This window comes from Trachurus trachurus, assembly GCF_905171665.1.
Source record: "Trachurus trachurus genome assembly, chromosome: 5".
Lineage (NCBI taxonomy): Eukaryota > Metazoa > Chordata > Actinopteri > Carangiformes > Carangidae > Trachurus > Trachurus trachurus.
In genome coordinates, this window is record NC_139896.1 from 18,864,053 (window position 1) to 18,878,658 (window position 14,606).

The 14,606-nt window shown below is 42.9% G+C and overlaps 2 protein-coding genes across 12 annotated transcripts in view; one reads left to right on the plus strand and one right to left on the minus strand.

Moving 5' to 3' along the window:
- Positions 1-14,606, minus strand: part of tp53rk (TP53 regulating kinase) — a gene marked incomplete at its 5' end in the record, with an annotated part of 199,246 nt that overhangs the window by 51,905 nt on the left and 132,735 nt on the right. The window lies entirely within an intron of this gene.
- The window catches only part of plekha6 (pleckstrin homology domain containing, family A member 6), a 38,286-nt gene continuing 24,225 nt past the window's right edge, over positions 546-14,606 (plus strand). For 5 of the 11 annotated variants that reach the window (XM_083971937.1, XM_083971941.1, XM_083971942.1 and 2 more), the window contains exons 1-4: positions 1,717-1,830; positions 2,164-2,268; positions 2,846-2,918; positions 8,728-8,828. In XM_083971937.1, the coding sequence (XP_083828063.1) occupies positions 1,732-1,830; positions 2,164-2,268; positions 2,846-2,918; positions 8,728-8,828 (378 nt within the window). In that variant the 5' untranslated portion in view covers positions 1,717-1,731. Of the gene's footprint in view, positions 608-1,715; positions 1,831-2,163; positions 2,269-2,845; positions 2,919-8,240; positions 8,346-8,589; positions 8,630-8,727; positions 8,829-12,959; positions 13,162-14,606 lie in introns of those variants that run through there. The other 6 variants (XM_083971945.1, XM_083971946.1, XM_083971940.1 and 3 more) reach the window with 5 other exon arrangements.

Here is a 14,606-nt window from a genome sequence, read left to right on the forward strand (position 1 = left end):
TATGTGCTCTGGTTTCACTTCAGCTCAGTATGCGTCTTCTGCGTTTTGCAGTTTCTCTCCTCTTCTAGCAGAGGCCTGGTAACTAGGGCACATGCCAATGAAACACGCACACATCCTCACACACATGTATGTACACACACACACACACACTGAGGGAGCCTTAGCTTCCAGGGCAGCAGCATGTGAGTGTGAAGCCCTGAACCAGCTGCAGATTCAGAGCACTGTGGGTTGATCCAAGCAGACAGCTGCAGTGCTGCTGTCTCCAGTCAAGCCCAGTATTTTTTTTTTTAAATTTCCTATCAAGAGATAATTCAGTCTTATTATAAACATGTAGTATTGTCATTATAACAGAAACACTGTATTCATCAAATGTCCATCATTCATTTCAACACTGACAGAAATGATGGGTAAACTCTAAACAACAACATCTTAACCATGGTGTAATACATTTTTCTCTAGTTGACATCCCATGATGTCTTTTTAAAACCCTGTGCTGACCTGCGTCCTCTTTGTCTCCTTTCAGTCAACATGACCCCAGTGGACCAGCTGGACCAGCAGTGAGCGTGATCCAGCTGGAAGAGCCCACACCAATACACTCTTATCTGCAGTGAGTAATCTACAACCACAGTATAATGTAACAGACCGTGGGTAATACTATGCTTGATACTGTGGATGGTTCTGCTGAGGATGCTGTTGATGGTGTTGATGTTGATGTTGTGGATGACACTGTTGTTGATGATATGAAACTCAGGGCCCGGGGCCAGATCCGACCCCACGATACAATTTTATGTGGCCCACAAGAAAATTTCATATTGATGTATGTGATTGAGTTTGACATCCCTGATGTAGATGATGCTGTCGGTGGTGTAAATTATGCTAGATAGAGCTGTGGATAGAGTGGATGATGTATGAATCATAGTGTTGATGAGACATTAAAACAATAATTTTCTGATGTTTTTTATGTGATGAAGTTGTGAAGTGGATGTCTTCGGGTCTACAGCAAGGCAAACACAAACACCAAATGAAGTTTTTAGAGGGACCTTCACAGTCCTCACCAAACATCTGGTGGGAAGTCCTAAACCTATTATTCGCTACTGTGTCAACAGCAGCTTCTTAATAATTCCTGGCAGCTTATACGTCTATAATAAAACTGAATCAGAGGAGAGAAGAGAGTGAATCATATGGTGCAGGATTCAGCGACTCATCCTGAAAATACATAGAAACAAGCCCATTACATGGTGCTAATACAAAATGAAGATGAATTAGTTATAGAAATGGGTGAATTGAAATGTTATGTGACTCATGCATTAAACCCCCAAAGAACTGACTGATCTGGTCCAGCTGATTCTGATTTTGATTCATGAGGAAAAGACGTCAGTGACTCTGAAGGAGGAGTCACTGTTGGGCCACAGTGCAAAAGATGTAATCACGGGTGTTTCCACAGTGGGACAGATTATTTATCTAACTGTCCGTATCTGAGGTTTTATGAGTTGATGGCTTTATGACTCACACTCTGCCATCCTGCTCCTGACAGGTCACTACCCACATGCCCACTAGATGTCCCCGTCACGTACCTGTGGTCTAACAGTGTCAGAGGCTGGAGGCTGAGCTGACCTCGTCCGGCCCAGACCAGACTTGTTGCACAGTGATTGTCTGACAGTTTTGTTGTGAGGTGACAGTAAATTGACTGCAGGGTGTTTGTGTTTTCTTTGCAGGAACTGTGATCTGGATATGAATGTGAAGGTGAACACTGCAGCTGAGAGGATTAATAAGTGCAAGAGCAACAACATGGTGTCAGACATTTCTCCAGAGGCCCAGCCTTACACCAGGGTGAGACAAACTCGTACACACACACACACACACAAAACTGCAAAGCTGTAAACCAGTCATTTTTTAAACAGAATAAAAACTGTAGAGTATACAGTTGCATGTTATACTGTATTATTGAGTGTATCAAAACAAGAAATGGAGATAGTAATATACTGTACAATAATAATAATAATAATAATAATAATAATAATAATAATAATAATAATAATAATAATAATAATAATAATAATAATAATAATAATAATTAATCAACCCCTAGCTTTTTTTGGACATTTAATGAAAATAACATAGAAATAAAATGATTTGTTCCTCTGTTTGTCCACTTACCCGCAGGTGTCTCGTACTCCCAGGAAGGCGGCTACCTTTGGGAAGCGCTCCAACTCAATGCGCAGGAACCCCAAAGCAGCAGTTGCCAAACAGGGCTGGCTGTGCAAGCAGGTACTAGCTCTTCTCTCTGCTCGCTGTTTTTATGGGAGAGCTCACCTGAGTTTATGGGAGTGATGGGAACTGTAGGATCCAGTGTCGATAAACAACATCAGCTTTTCACAGAGTATCATAAAACAGGAAGAGCTGAGAGAATAACAATAAGAGCTGTTTATGTAAATCAGCACAGTGCTGAATTTAAATGACCCACTGAGACGGTGAAACAGCTGTATCAATGGATAAAGATTTATTTAAAAACTAAAGAAACTGAAATGTAGGAGTTTAAATTTCTACCTCTTGGCATCAGAGCTTGTGTCACACTGCGTAAAACAAACAGAGGGAGATGCACCAGGTTAGTGTCTTCTCTTAAGTTATTCAAAGGTTGAATAATAATTTCCCATTTGAAGCCAGGTCAAGACCCTGTTTTTACAAAACAGGTCTCTCAATGGAGCTGTAGGACACTTGTATTAGATAACAGTGGAGAAGCACCTGACACATCAGGTCATCGCTTCTTGTCTCTCCGGGGATGATGATGATGATGATGATGTTGTTGGTGATGATGATGGTGAGAGTGTGATGTGTGCTCCTACAGGCCAGCAGTGGAGTGAAGCAGTGGAACAAGAGGTGGTTTGTCCTCACTGACAGATGTCTCTTCTATTACAAAGGTTAGTGCTTCACCTCCCTCCAGTCACTCCTCTGCAGTTGTCCTCACTTCCTCACCCCAGAGCAGTATCTGTTCACGCTGTTATTATACAGTGGCAGGAGTCACAAGCTCTGTATACAAAGAGTTTAGAGTCAGTATCTCAAGAGCTGCTCATCAGTGGAGTCTTCACCAGGGCAACAACACATACAAGTCAGTTAGGTCAGTTGCATAATTATCTTTTTAGTTTCTGATGATGCTTTCATCTGGATCAGTTCTGTTTCATCCAATGCACCTGCTTTAACTGCACTAACTAACCTTAACCAGAACTGCAATGCACTTGGTGCTGGACTGCATGTTATGAACAGTATCGTCCTCTACCTGTCCGTTTGGAGGGCTCTTCTTACAGACAGTAGTGTTTCCTGAGTGTTTTTTTTCTACAGTGGCCCTGAGAGCTCAAAAAGAGAGCATAAGAAAACACACGAAAACACACAAATCTGGTATATTCATCAATGTGACAACACATGTGTATCCAGGGAACACTAAAAAGTGGCCAACTCCTTGGACTTTAATTAGGTTTTATGCCCAATTTGACAGTAAATGTGTGTCCCAGCAGGTTTTTTCTCTTTTATTACTTTTGATTCTTCTGGTTATTCTTTTAAGTTATTTAACCTATCTTTATTTAGAGAGATGATATGGTAGGCCACGGGTTGGACATGAGTCGGGCTGCTGTGGTAAGGACTCCACCTTCACAGTACTGCCAACTTGAATTTGCAGTGTGTATCTGTGTCTTTTTCCCTGAGCTGCGTTAAGATGAGCTCTCAGAGTCGCCATAGATCGACCTGTCAGTTAATGTTATGTTGTGTCGAAGACAGGAAAACACTCAGTTCTGCCGCTATGAGAATGTTTTTGAATGATGGCTTATATGAGATATTAACCTAACTTGAGCGTTAACATACAGGAGCTGATGACTGTTTATGTAAAGAGCTGTGTTTCTGTGTGTGTGTGTGTGTGTGCGTGCATGCACACGCGCCGAGATGTGAGGCATTTCTCACACACACACATTAATGGGTCACTGAACTGACTCTGGGCTGCAGCCTCACAACAGTGGCTCTCTTTTCAGCAGTGTACGTCACCATGGTAACGGTGGCTGCGGTCCTACCAGTGAACCCTGACAATAAAAACGCTGTAGGAGAATCTTTAAGACTTTAATAACTTCACTCCTGTGAGGCAAAGATGAGATATGTCAGCAGAAAGGGCGGGCTGGAGCTGTTGCCATGGGGATGGAGACTGGCAGATGATACTTGAGCTGTCACATGACTCGTCCAGATGTGTCATGTGATATCTAACTGTCCTCCAGGTACACGGAGTAGGTCACGGAGGCCCTTGTATCTGAATATCAGCTTTCTATTTCTGCCCCTTGCCTTGTTACTTCTTGCTTGGATGATAATTAGACACAACATCTCCAATTCGTATAGCGCTGCTGTGGATTTCCTCTCCTTTCCAGCTGTCAGTGGTTTTCTGCAGCAGATGTTACACAGCCAATCATGGCCCAAGATGGAGGTGATAAAGTCTTAAAACGTTAACCTCTGTCAGTTCACTTCACTGGTTTTACTCTGATTTTCTCTGACACCAGCTGACACCGTCTAGATCTCCACTTCAGATGGCAAACATTAAACATATGTCTTTGGGTTAATACACACTAATACACATCTGTAGTTTTCCCCCTAAAAGTTCAAATGTTCAGTTATATTTTCACCAGCTTGTTTTTTTTTTATAATTTCATTTGCAGAGAATAAGGTAAATATCTGGTTAAGGACTTGACCAGAAACATGTACTTATTATCTGTTTATCCTTTACTGTGACAGTAATGTTGGTCATCAATGTCTCTCTAGAAAAACACTATGTGCTTTTTATTATCCATTGGCCTGCTGCAGCTCCATATCTTGTCATGATTGTTAAAGATGCAGATATATTTTTATTCAGTCATAATTATGAATAGCATAAAAACTAAGTCAATAGTCTATCTACCTCCTATTGATAAAGCAGAAGTAAGCGATCCGGTCGTTTTGGCTAACTTCCTGTCAGCAGATGGAGTTAGCAGTCCCCGCCCTCGTCCCTACGTCACCACATTCACACGCATCCCTTGGCTGCACACACAGAGAGGACCGCCCCTTTATGCCGTTCTCTCTCCTCATTGGATAAAGGTTGTAGGATACAAGGAAAGTTTTCTCCTCGGCTTACAGCAGAGCAGAGTGACTGACAGACCCGTGTTTCGGACCAAACACTCTATATAAGTGATTGCTGTCGGAAGATATACCTATTTAAGACTTATATTAACACAAACATTCCACTTACTTCTGCTTTAAACTGCTCAATGAGAAAAGGTAGCTCTGACTACACCATTGAAAACCAAAGGTGAATCACATTAAATATTTCCCAATAATTTACCCCCAACATTAGCAGCATCTGTTTTTGTGAAAAGTCTGGATTGACATTGATGCATTGGCTGTACCAAGAAACGACTTACACATTCCCCCATACAGGCAATTTACAGTAGAGTCACTAATCAACCTGGTCGGTGGGAGGAAGCTGGAGAGCCCACACACAGGCACAGGGAGAAATACCACTACCCCGCTCTAAATATTATTTACATTATTTGTGTATCACCAGAATAGTTTTCATTTTTCTTAACTGATAAAAGTTTGTCTGGTAGCAACTTAAAACTCCTGGGACAGTTATAGGGACCAAGTTTCAGTTCACTCCCCTCATCATCCAGGTGCAGGTGTTGTGTTTTTCTGGTCTTTATCTCCTCCTTGCTGTCCAGTGCTGGCACTCCCGACCTTCCGTCAGTCCTGTTTGTCCCCCACTTCTCAGCCTTAAATAACCTTGAGCAAATTCCAGCAGAAAAGCCAGAACACAAGACAAAGTCACAAAACAAGCTGAGATAAGAGTGGCCACCCAAACCCCTTCAGGATTAAAAGCTGCTGCTATTTCTTCTTCTGTGGCGCCGACTGAGACACAAATCTTTGTCCCTTGTCTCTCTATGTACGACACAACAGTAACCCATGTTCAGGATGTACTCATTTTACACACATGGCCTCTGAGTGCTCTTCCTTTCTGTCTTATTAGACATTATTCCTTTGTGCCGGGGGCTGCTCTCTTCATTCTGAACACGTCTGATTTGTTCCAGCCTCTCCTCCCTCTCTGCCTGGCCCAGCTGTGTTTTGGAAAAGGAGGCTTAGAGAGAGGGAGCGATGGAGGCAGGAATGTGTGACAGTGCAATTTACCACTGTGATTGCTATGCCAGCGAGGACCGAGGGCCAAAAAATGGGCAGGAGGGAGGAGAGAAGGCGCAGTACTTTTGTTGTGTGGGCTGTGTTTTACAGGCCTGTCTCTGACTGGCTGGTGCTCAGTCTGCGTTTCCATCAGTGTGTCTCTACAGACAAATATACACCGATGACTGACAAGACAAATCGCTCTGGGTTGGAGAGTATGAGGGTGTTCAAGGTGTTTGTTATGGTGTTATGGTGTTCAGGGTGCTCGGTGTTAGGGTGTTCAAGGTAGTTGCTTCATTGTTTGTTGTGTCAGGAGTCAGGACGTTCAAGGTGTTCAGAGTCTTCGGGTGTTCAAGATGTTCATTTTTAGGATATTAAGAGTGTTACAGGGTGTAAAGAGTGTTCAGGGCAGGTACTACTGTATATTGTTTATGGTAGTGTTCGGATATTCAAAGTGTTCAGTGTATTAATGTGTTCAGGATGCTTGGTTTTAGGGTGTTCAGAGTCTTATGGGGTGTTAAGGGTGGTTGATATGTTTTCAAGGTGTTCAAAGTGTTGAGGGTGTTATAGGATGCCCAGTGTTACAGTGGGCAGAGTGTTAAGGTGCTTAAGGTGGTTGTTATAGTGATTGAAGGGTCGGATGCAGATGCACAACAACTTTGACATTTCAAGTGAGAAAATTTGTCTTTTCTATTTTGAGATAGGATGTGTAATAGAAGTGTTTGCTCATCGGCAGAGCATCCACTGTTCTTTATTTGTGCAAGTGTTGTGCAAATAAAGACCTTGAACCTTTGGGCGACTTCACACACATGAAGGTAAATAAATGAATTGTTGTATCACGACATCAAAGCTTTATCAGGTTTTTTATTCCCCTGCACAGTTTTGTTGAGTTTGGAACTTGGATTTGTTTTTTTTCTTTGACGCCTTTGTGAAGTGGTTCTGTATTCATCAGTGTTTATTTATCAGCAAGATTAAAGTATTGGAAATTGATAGATTAACCATTGGGGCAGGTTGTCTGCTATGTTGTTTCCAGATGGAGTTTGGTGGGTCAGTCTTAGTCTAGAGTCCTGAGTCTTGACTTTGACTAAAGATCAAAGACACAAAACATGATTTAGACTGAAAAACAACTTGTGAGCATCTCTCATGTGTGTGTGTGTGTGATCTCTCCTCAGCTCAGGGGACTCAGATCAATCACAGCTCTAATCAGGAGACAGTCAGATCTGTTTGATCTGAATTTTACTGAAAATAAGAAAAATGTGACCAGACTTCAACCAAAACACCTCAGCCACCTAATTTCCCTTTGGGGATTAGTAAAGTCATTCTTATTCTCATTTTTATTTTTATTCGTATTCTTTTAATGTTGGGATGAATGAGTTGTGTTAAGTTGTAATATTACTATTGTCTTTTATGATCTGCTCAGGAGGAAGTTACACATTTGTCTTACTCACCATCTCTGCAGAGGCTTGGTTCAGCTGTTTAAATATTAACGCTGTCAGCACCACTGCATCCATTGTCTCAAACCCTGACAAATAAAACAGAAACCCCTGGACGCATCCTTACCTTGATGATAGATAAAAAAAAAACAATAAACATCCTACAGATCATCTGATCTGATGTGTCAAGTGTTTACATCGTTAAGCTGATCTTCGTTTCCTCTCGTCAACACTGTTTTTTCCTGTGTGTTTCTGTTTTCATGGCTTCACTCTATAAATACAGACAACAATAAATCATTCAGATGGGTGTGGGAGACACGAGCCAGGGAGAGGCAGGTCTATTTACCTGCTGTCCCCGTTGGCGTGTGCATGTCTGTGTGTGCATGAAATCTCATTGGTGCACACAAGCAGCAGGTACAGTTGGCTGGGGGCCGAGATTCCTGCAACACTGAGTCACATGGGCAGATCATTATCTCACGCAAACACACACACACACACACACTCCCTCTTTCTCTCTCTCTCTTTCTTTCTCTCTCTCTCTTCCAGTGTATTGTATGATTGCACAAGCCCTTCCCCCTCCCTCAGATCTCTCTCTCTCTCTCTCTCTCTCTCTCCCCCTTGCCCTCGTTTGCTGTCTCCCTCTCACACACACCCACACATGAACACACACACTCAGTGAGCGGCAGCAGAGAGAGAGAGGGAGAGCATTGGTGCAGAGCAGCAGCGTTGGAGAAATCAGAGGTAGGAGCTCTCAGATACACACACACTGGATCCTTTTCTAACTGCTGAAATTTTCATGTCTGCTTCCATTATTTAGTCGGCACCGTGCTCCTGTTTATCACCGCTGGATCCTGCTCTGTGTGTGTGTGTGTGAGAGAGAGAGAGAGAGAGAGAGAGGGGAGAGAGAGGAGAGAGAGCCATTACCACTGCTTATCACAGGGACCCCTCGGACCATAATGGATATCTATTCTAGGCAGCTGTCACCGTGGGAGCAGAGGGAATGCTGGGAAAACGTTCTCCTGCAGGTCAAACTGGATCGGGATGTGACTGTTGTTGTCCTCCTCTGTCTCCGACTGGTCCTTGGGATGTGTTCTCACACCTTGCACGTTCTCCCTCTCCACAGATGAGAAGGAGGAGTCGGTGTTAGGGAGTCTGCCGCTGCTCAGTTTTCGGATCGGAGGAGTGCAGCCTTCGGATAACATCACCCGCAAGTTTGCCTTTAAGGTCAGTGAAATCTTTTTGATGGGGCAAAATCTGCTGGGATGTCTGTAAGAACATTAATGAGGTCATGTGCGTAAAATTAGGTATTGGCTCCATGTACATGTGTTGGTTCTTTGTGGTTTTATATCCTCATGATGAGCATTTGTGGAAAAGTCTTTTGCAGCACAGTGTCTTAGATATTAAAAAGTGAAGGAGCAAGAGATAGAGAAATGTTTCAGTGAGACTGTGGTTCCTCACAGAGCCACTGGTCTAACCCTGAGGAACCCTCCCTGTGCAGTGGGACTTCTTATTGCAAAAGCAGGATTTAGTGATGCCTGAGTTCCTGGCTGCATGGCTGTGGCTCAGAGCAGGGTGTTGGTTAGGATCTGGCTGATTGATGGAGGCTGACTCAGTCACATGATGTTATTTATGACTGGTGAAGAGCCCCATGGGGACGCAGGCTCTTGGTCTCATCAGAGGGGTGGGCTGATGTTTTTTTGTTTGTTTTTTTCCAGTTAGAGAGGCGACCTTGAACTGAGACTCCATAACTCTGTTTTCAGATGATGATGTTGTGTACACGCTGTGTTTTCAAACCACGTCTCATTCTTTTAAAAATGTTGATGTGAAGCTGCATCAACAGAGTCCACATCGATGTAGATCGTGAGGATCCTTTGACTGTTAGTGTAGAGCACTGACTTGGACTTCAGATCAAAGTCCTGAGACTTTAAAAAAACAACAACTTGTGAGTGTTTTTGACGTTGAGTGTTTCAAGCAGCAGGGCTGTTATGCTGTGTGGTTGAGACAGGAATTACAAAAAAAAAAAAAGACTTGTGAGCATCTCTGAGGCATGTGTGTGTTGGCCAAATGAGAGGTGAAGTTGTAAAGTGCTTTGTAACTTTAAAGGTGAGAACATTTTCAGTCCATTTACAGGTTCATCATCAGAGAGCATCCTCCTCCTCCTTGTGGAGTGAGGACCCAGTGTGTGTGTGTGTGTGTGTGTGTGTATGTGCTGGTGATAAAACATGTTTGGATGAGAGCGAGCAGAGATAGACAGCCAATGACAAACAGATGAAGGTTGTGTTTCCTTCCCATGAATCACATCAGCAGCCTCCTCCTGACAGAGCTGTGAGGATGAGGATGTAGTAGGTTAGCTGAGTGTGGGTCTGCTGAGTAAAGCTTTATGTAAGATGGAGTCAGCCTTGTGTCCCCTTGTGTCAGAGTGACACACACACACACACACACACACACACACACACACACACACACACACACACACACACACACACACACACACACACACACACACACACACACACACACACACGCAGACACACACACACGCAGACACACACACAGTGACAGCTATGCTCTCTACAGTCACTGTTTATCACTTCTCTTCTTTTCAGAACATTTAGTTCTTCTCTCTCTTTACATGTCCAGAGCAAAGTCCATTACATGTACCCGGTATACAGACACACACACACACACACACACACACACACACACACACACACACACACACACACACACACACACACACACACACACACACACACACACACACACACACACACACACACACACACACACACACACACACACACACACACACACACACACACACACACACACACAGAGTAAATATAGCCAGTGTGTGACACTCAGTTCTGTTCCAGACTGTAGTGTTAATATGAACAGTCAGGTTCATGTCAGTGACCATCAAAGTAACATTCATGCTAACAATGCGTGGTGGTGGTGGTGTGTGTGCTCCAGATGTTATATAGGATGTTTGAACCTGTGTATATATTTTATATACATACTGTATATAATAATGTATATAATATAAACATATATAATATAATATATACACAGGTTCAAACACCAGAGAACAAGGCAAATAATCAAAATTTAAAAAAAAGTCAAAAAAGAGAGAAGTTATAAATACAATAGAGGAAATTAAAAATAGATAAAAGGAGGTAAATATAAAACATTACGTCTTTGAATTAGAGTTGGTCTGATGTAAGAGTCAGCAGTGATCAAGCTGACAGTGACAGCCTGACTCCATCAGAGGCTTGTACAATGAAGCAAGTACATGTTAATTATAAGCAAGTTCTTAATGTGATGTGAGAAGTAACTAATTCCTGCAGGTAACAGCCGCTTGTTGTACTACAGTGTTAGGTGAAATTAAAAAATGACTCAATGTATCACACAACTACAATAATATAATTTCTAAACCACCATTGTAGGTTGGTAAACCTATGAGACCCACGTCTCAAAGTGAGGATCAAACGTTTTTTCCATTTGAACACGTTTGTTGTTGTTGTCTTTTGTTGGTTTGTGTATGACAAACCGTTCCACCTTGTTTTTCCAGTCTCACTGTTGAATCACTGTTGTTAGGATTTGATCAGACCTGCAGCAGGTGATCGCCTGAGTGCAGCCTCAAACTGTTCCACCTCTGTGACACTTTGTGCTTGAACCTGACCCCCTCAGGTCACGGTGGTCTGTGATGTGGTGACTTGTTTAGTCTGTTTGGGCACGTTTGTTTGGTAATACTTTAATTATTATGCCTCAGGAACGACTCCTTAACCCGGACATAAACACACGTGTTAGATCCTCCTGTTCCCTGAGTTTGTTGAGCGTGTTTTATGGTTGGATGGCAGAAATCATGTCTCTGGTTAATACCTCAGGTTCAGGACATTTTCATGTTTTCCTCTAAAACACATCAGTATATAGTCCAGTGCTGACTCGTTAAAGGTCAAACATGGCAACAGGCCAGTTGCTCACCAGTGTCTAAATGAGACTACAGCGGTTGACGTACAGTAGATGTTAAACGTCATCACAGTTAAAAATCAGACTTACTCACCAGTCCACTTTTACAGCCTTGTTTTGTTTGCATTGGCTCATCCATACTGTTACTAACTCTGTCAGCCTATGTTGAAGAGCACAGAGCACAATCAAACTACAAGCTCCATACATTTCTCTGTAAGTGCCCTCAGGCCCCTTTAGAATCAGGTCCAACTGTCTTTGGGTCAATTGAGATCTGGTCGGATGGTCTACAGGCCCCTTTAAAATCAGGTCTGACGGCCCTCAGGCTCCTTAAATATCAGGCCTGATGATCTACAGGTCTTCTCAGATCAGGTCTTACTATCCTCAGGTCTCTTCAGGATCAGGTCTCTGTAAGATTAGAATACATACTGAGGAATGTGGAGGTTGTATTACCATCATTATGAATCAGACTTGTTCAGATTAAACTTTGCTCTGGGGTCATGAGAACTATGAATCAGAGTCACAAACCAGAGAAAATGTAGAGAGCCTCAGATAAATTACTGTCCCAAGGCAGCCTCAGTCCACAAATATCTCAGAACCCACATTGGTTAACCCACTTCAACCTGGGACCAGACCAGGACCTCAGACTGCTTTAACAGGAACCAAGGGACATTAAGATAAAAATAACATGGGAGGAAACCACCACAGACTGTGGTTGTTCCCTTTAAAATCAGTTTTATTAAACTTGCACATGTGATTAAAAATATATTGTTAACAGATACGGTTTCACAACATACTAAAAATGTATAATGTATATGTATAATGTACGTTTTTTGGGAGTATTTCTTGTATGTCTTCGTATATCCATCCAACATTTTGTATATGGGATAATTATATGTCACCTTAAAGATTATACGTCAACATCAGTCATCAGACAGTATGTCAGGTCTTACATTTCTGAAGTGGGGTGTTAAATTCTGTGTAGAAATAATTTCTGATGCAGAGCTAAAACAGTCTAGGAAGATCATTAATCAAAAACACTGTTTTAAAATGAAAACCTAGTGTCTTAAAAGAGTCTGATCAGAGGGTCCCTAAGAGCTCAGACCAGGATCCAGAGACGTCCTCCACCCTCTGTGCAGCAGCTTGTTGTGTAGAGTCTTGTCGTCTGACTGTGGTATGTGGTTATGCTTCAGCGTGTACAGGCAGGTGACACACTGCACCTATCACTTACATAATGGCAGATAAATGTCAGTGAACATTGGCCACTGTGTGTTTTTCTGAGGTGGGCTCCTCATCTTCTCTCTCATTGGATGGAGTGCCTTGGGGCACAATAGAGGCTGGGCCTGCCCCAGCTTGCCTCACCTATTTGTCTGGTGATTGCCGTCCAATCCCTTAAAAGTGACCCACAGAGGTAGAGTCGGTATTTAGTTCAACATTTGACTGACGCCTTTACGTACAGTGAACCGAGACTGTAACAACAACTTTGACTTTAACACAAGTTCTAAAGACAGAGCTTTTCCTCTATTCAACAACACACCTTTGAAATGTCTGAGTGTGTCTCTGGTGAAATGGATGAATCCAGTTCGTTATGGTAGGTTTCCTCTCTCATGTGTTGATCTGAACTGCGCTGAAAGTCAGACGGTAAACAAACCCTCAGGTTAGTCAAACATGTTGAGAAAACAAAGGTGAACCGCTGTAGTTATTACACAAAGTCCTCATCTCGAACATACTAGCTATACAGATGGCTGGAGACATAGATGTTATGGCTCTCTCACCTCCTCCATCAGATAAACCTCTTTTTCATTCATAGCTTCTGGTGCTTGGTGACTGGCTTGGAAAGCAAAGAATAACAGATGAGACTCGGATGTCTGTAAAAGGGCCTTCAGGTTCCAGTGTCTCTGTTGTACCATAAACTGAATGCAGGACTGAGTTTGACCATGCCAACCTCTCTGGAGCTGTACTGGGCTGACCCCACTGAGCCCCAGCCTGGCACCCGTGCAGGCTTTAATATGGACATTGACCCCTGATGTGTCAGCTGACCCTCCTGTGGACCAGGTTGGACCACTGCACTGAGACTCTCCAACCTTGGAAAAGTGTGCAGATGGTGAGACAGAGGGGCGTAAAAATGAAGCTTAGAAGAATAAATCAAACATGTGGCCAGGTATATGGATGTAATAAATGGCATTTAATCTGGACTATTCGCCTATACATGTTTATCAAACACTACTTCCACAAAACAACAATTCTGGCACACACACCAGAGGCTTTCTGGCTGTCAGCCACCTGGAATCTGTCCAGATGTGTGAGTACGTGGGAAAGACCCAGACATAGGTTGGCCCAGAAATTATATTTTGCTATTTGGCTTTTATCTTGTAGATAATTGGATGTAATTGAGTGTAATTCTCAGGTGTATCAGTGGAGTCAGACTATACTGCAGCCTGCAGAGTCTCTGACAGAGGCAGAGTTTTGTTTGACCACGTGTCCAATGTGGATCTGTAGCCTGAAAGAGGAACACACATCAGAGAGGGCAGCAGCCAGGTCTGAATTCAGCTCCTGATCATGCCCCTTCATCTGTAACTGCAGGATCAGAGGCTCTGACAATGATCCAAACAACCTCTGATAATCTATTCCAGCGAACTGAGTGGTTCACCTATTGGAGGGAGCTCTGCTCTGCAGGAGTGTTGTTTTCATTCAGCGGCAAACACAGAGCTGTTGGAACCTGTTCTACCCGTAGCTTCACTTTATGACTGTAGTGTGTTGAATAGCCAGGAGACATCCAAAGAGCAGAGGAATCTGTCTCATGTCTCACATCAGCCCATTTTTACCCCAGGTCTGAGTATCACTGCTAAAAAGACCAAAATACCTTCATCTCATTAGGTCAATTATTAAACCAGGGCTTCAGGTGTATGTGTGTGTATAGGTGTGTCAACAGTTAGAGTCATTGGGTTACACCTCTGGGTGTGTGTGTGGGTGTGTATTGGAGCTTAGCTTCACCCTTCATGTCAGCAAACAGTTCAACACAGTTATCGGGAGGCT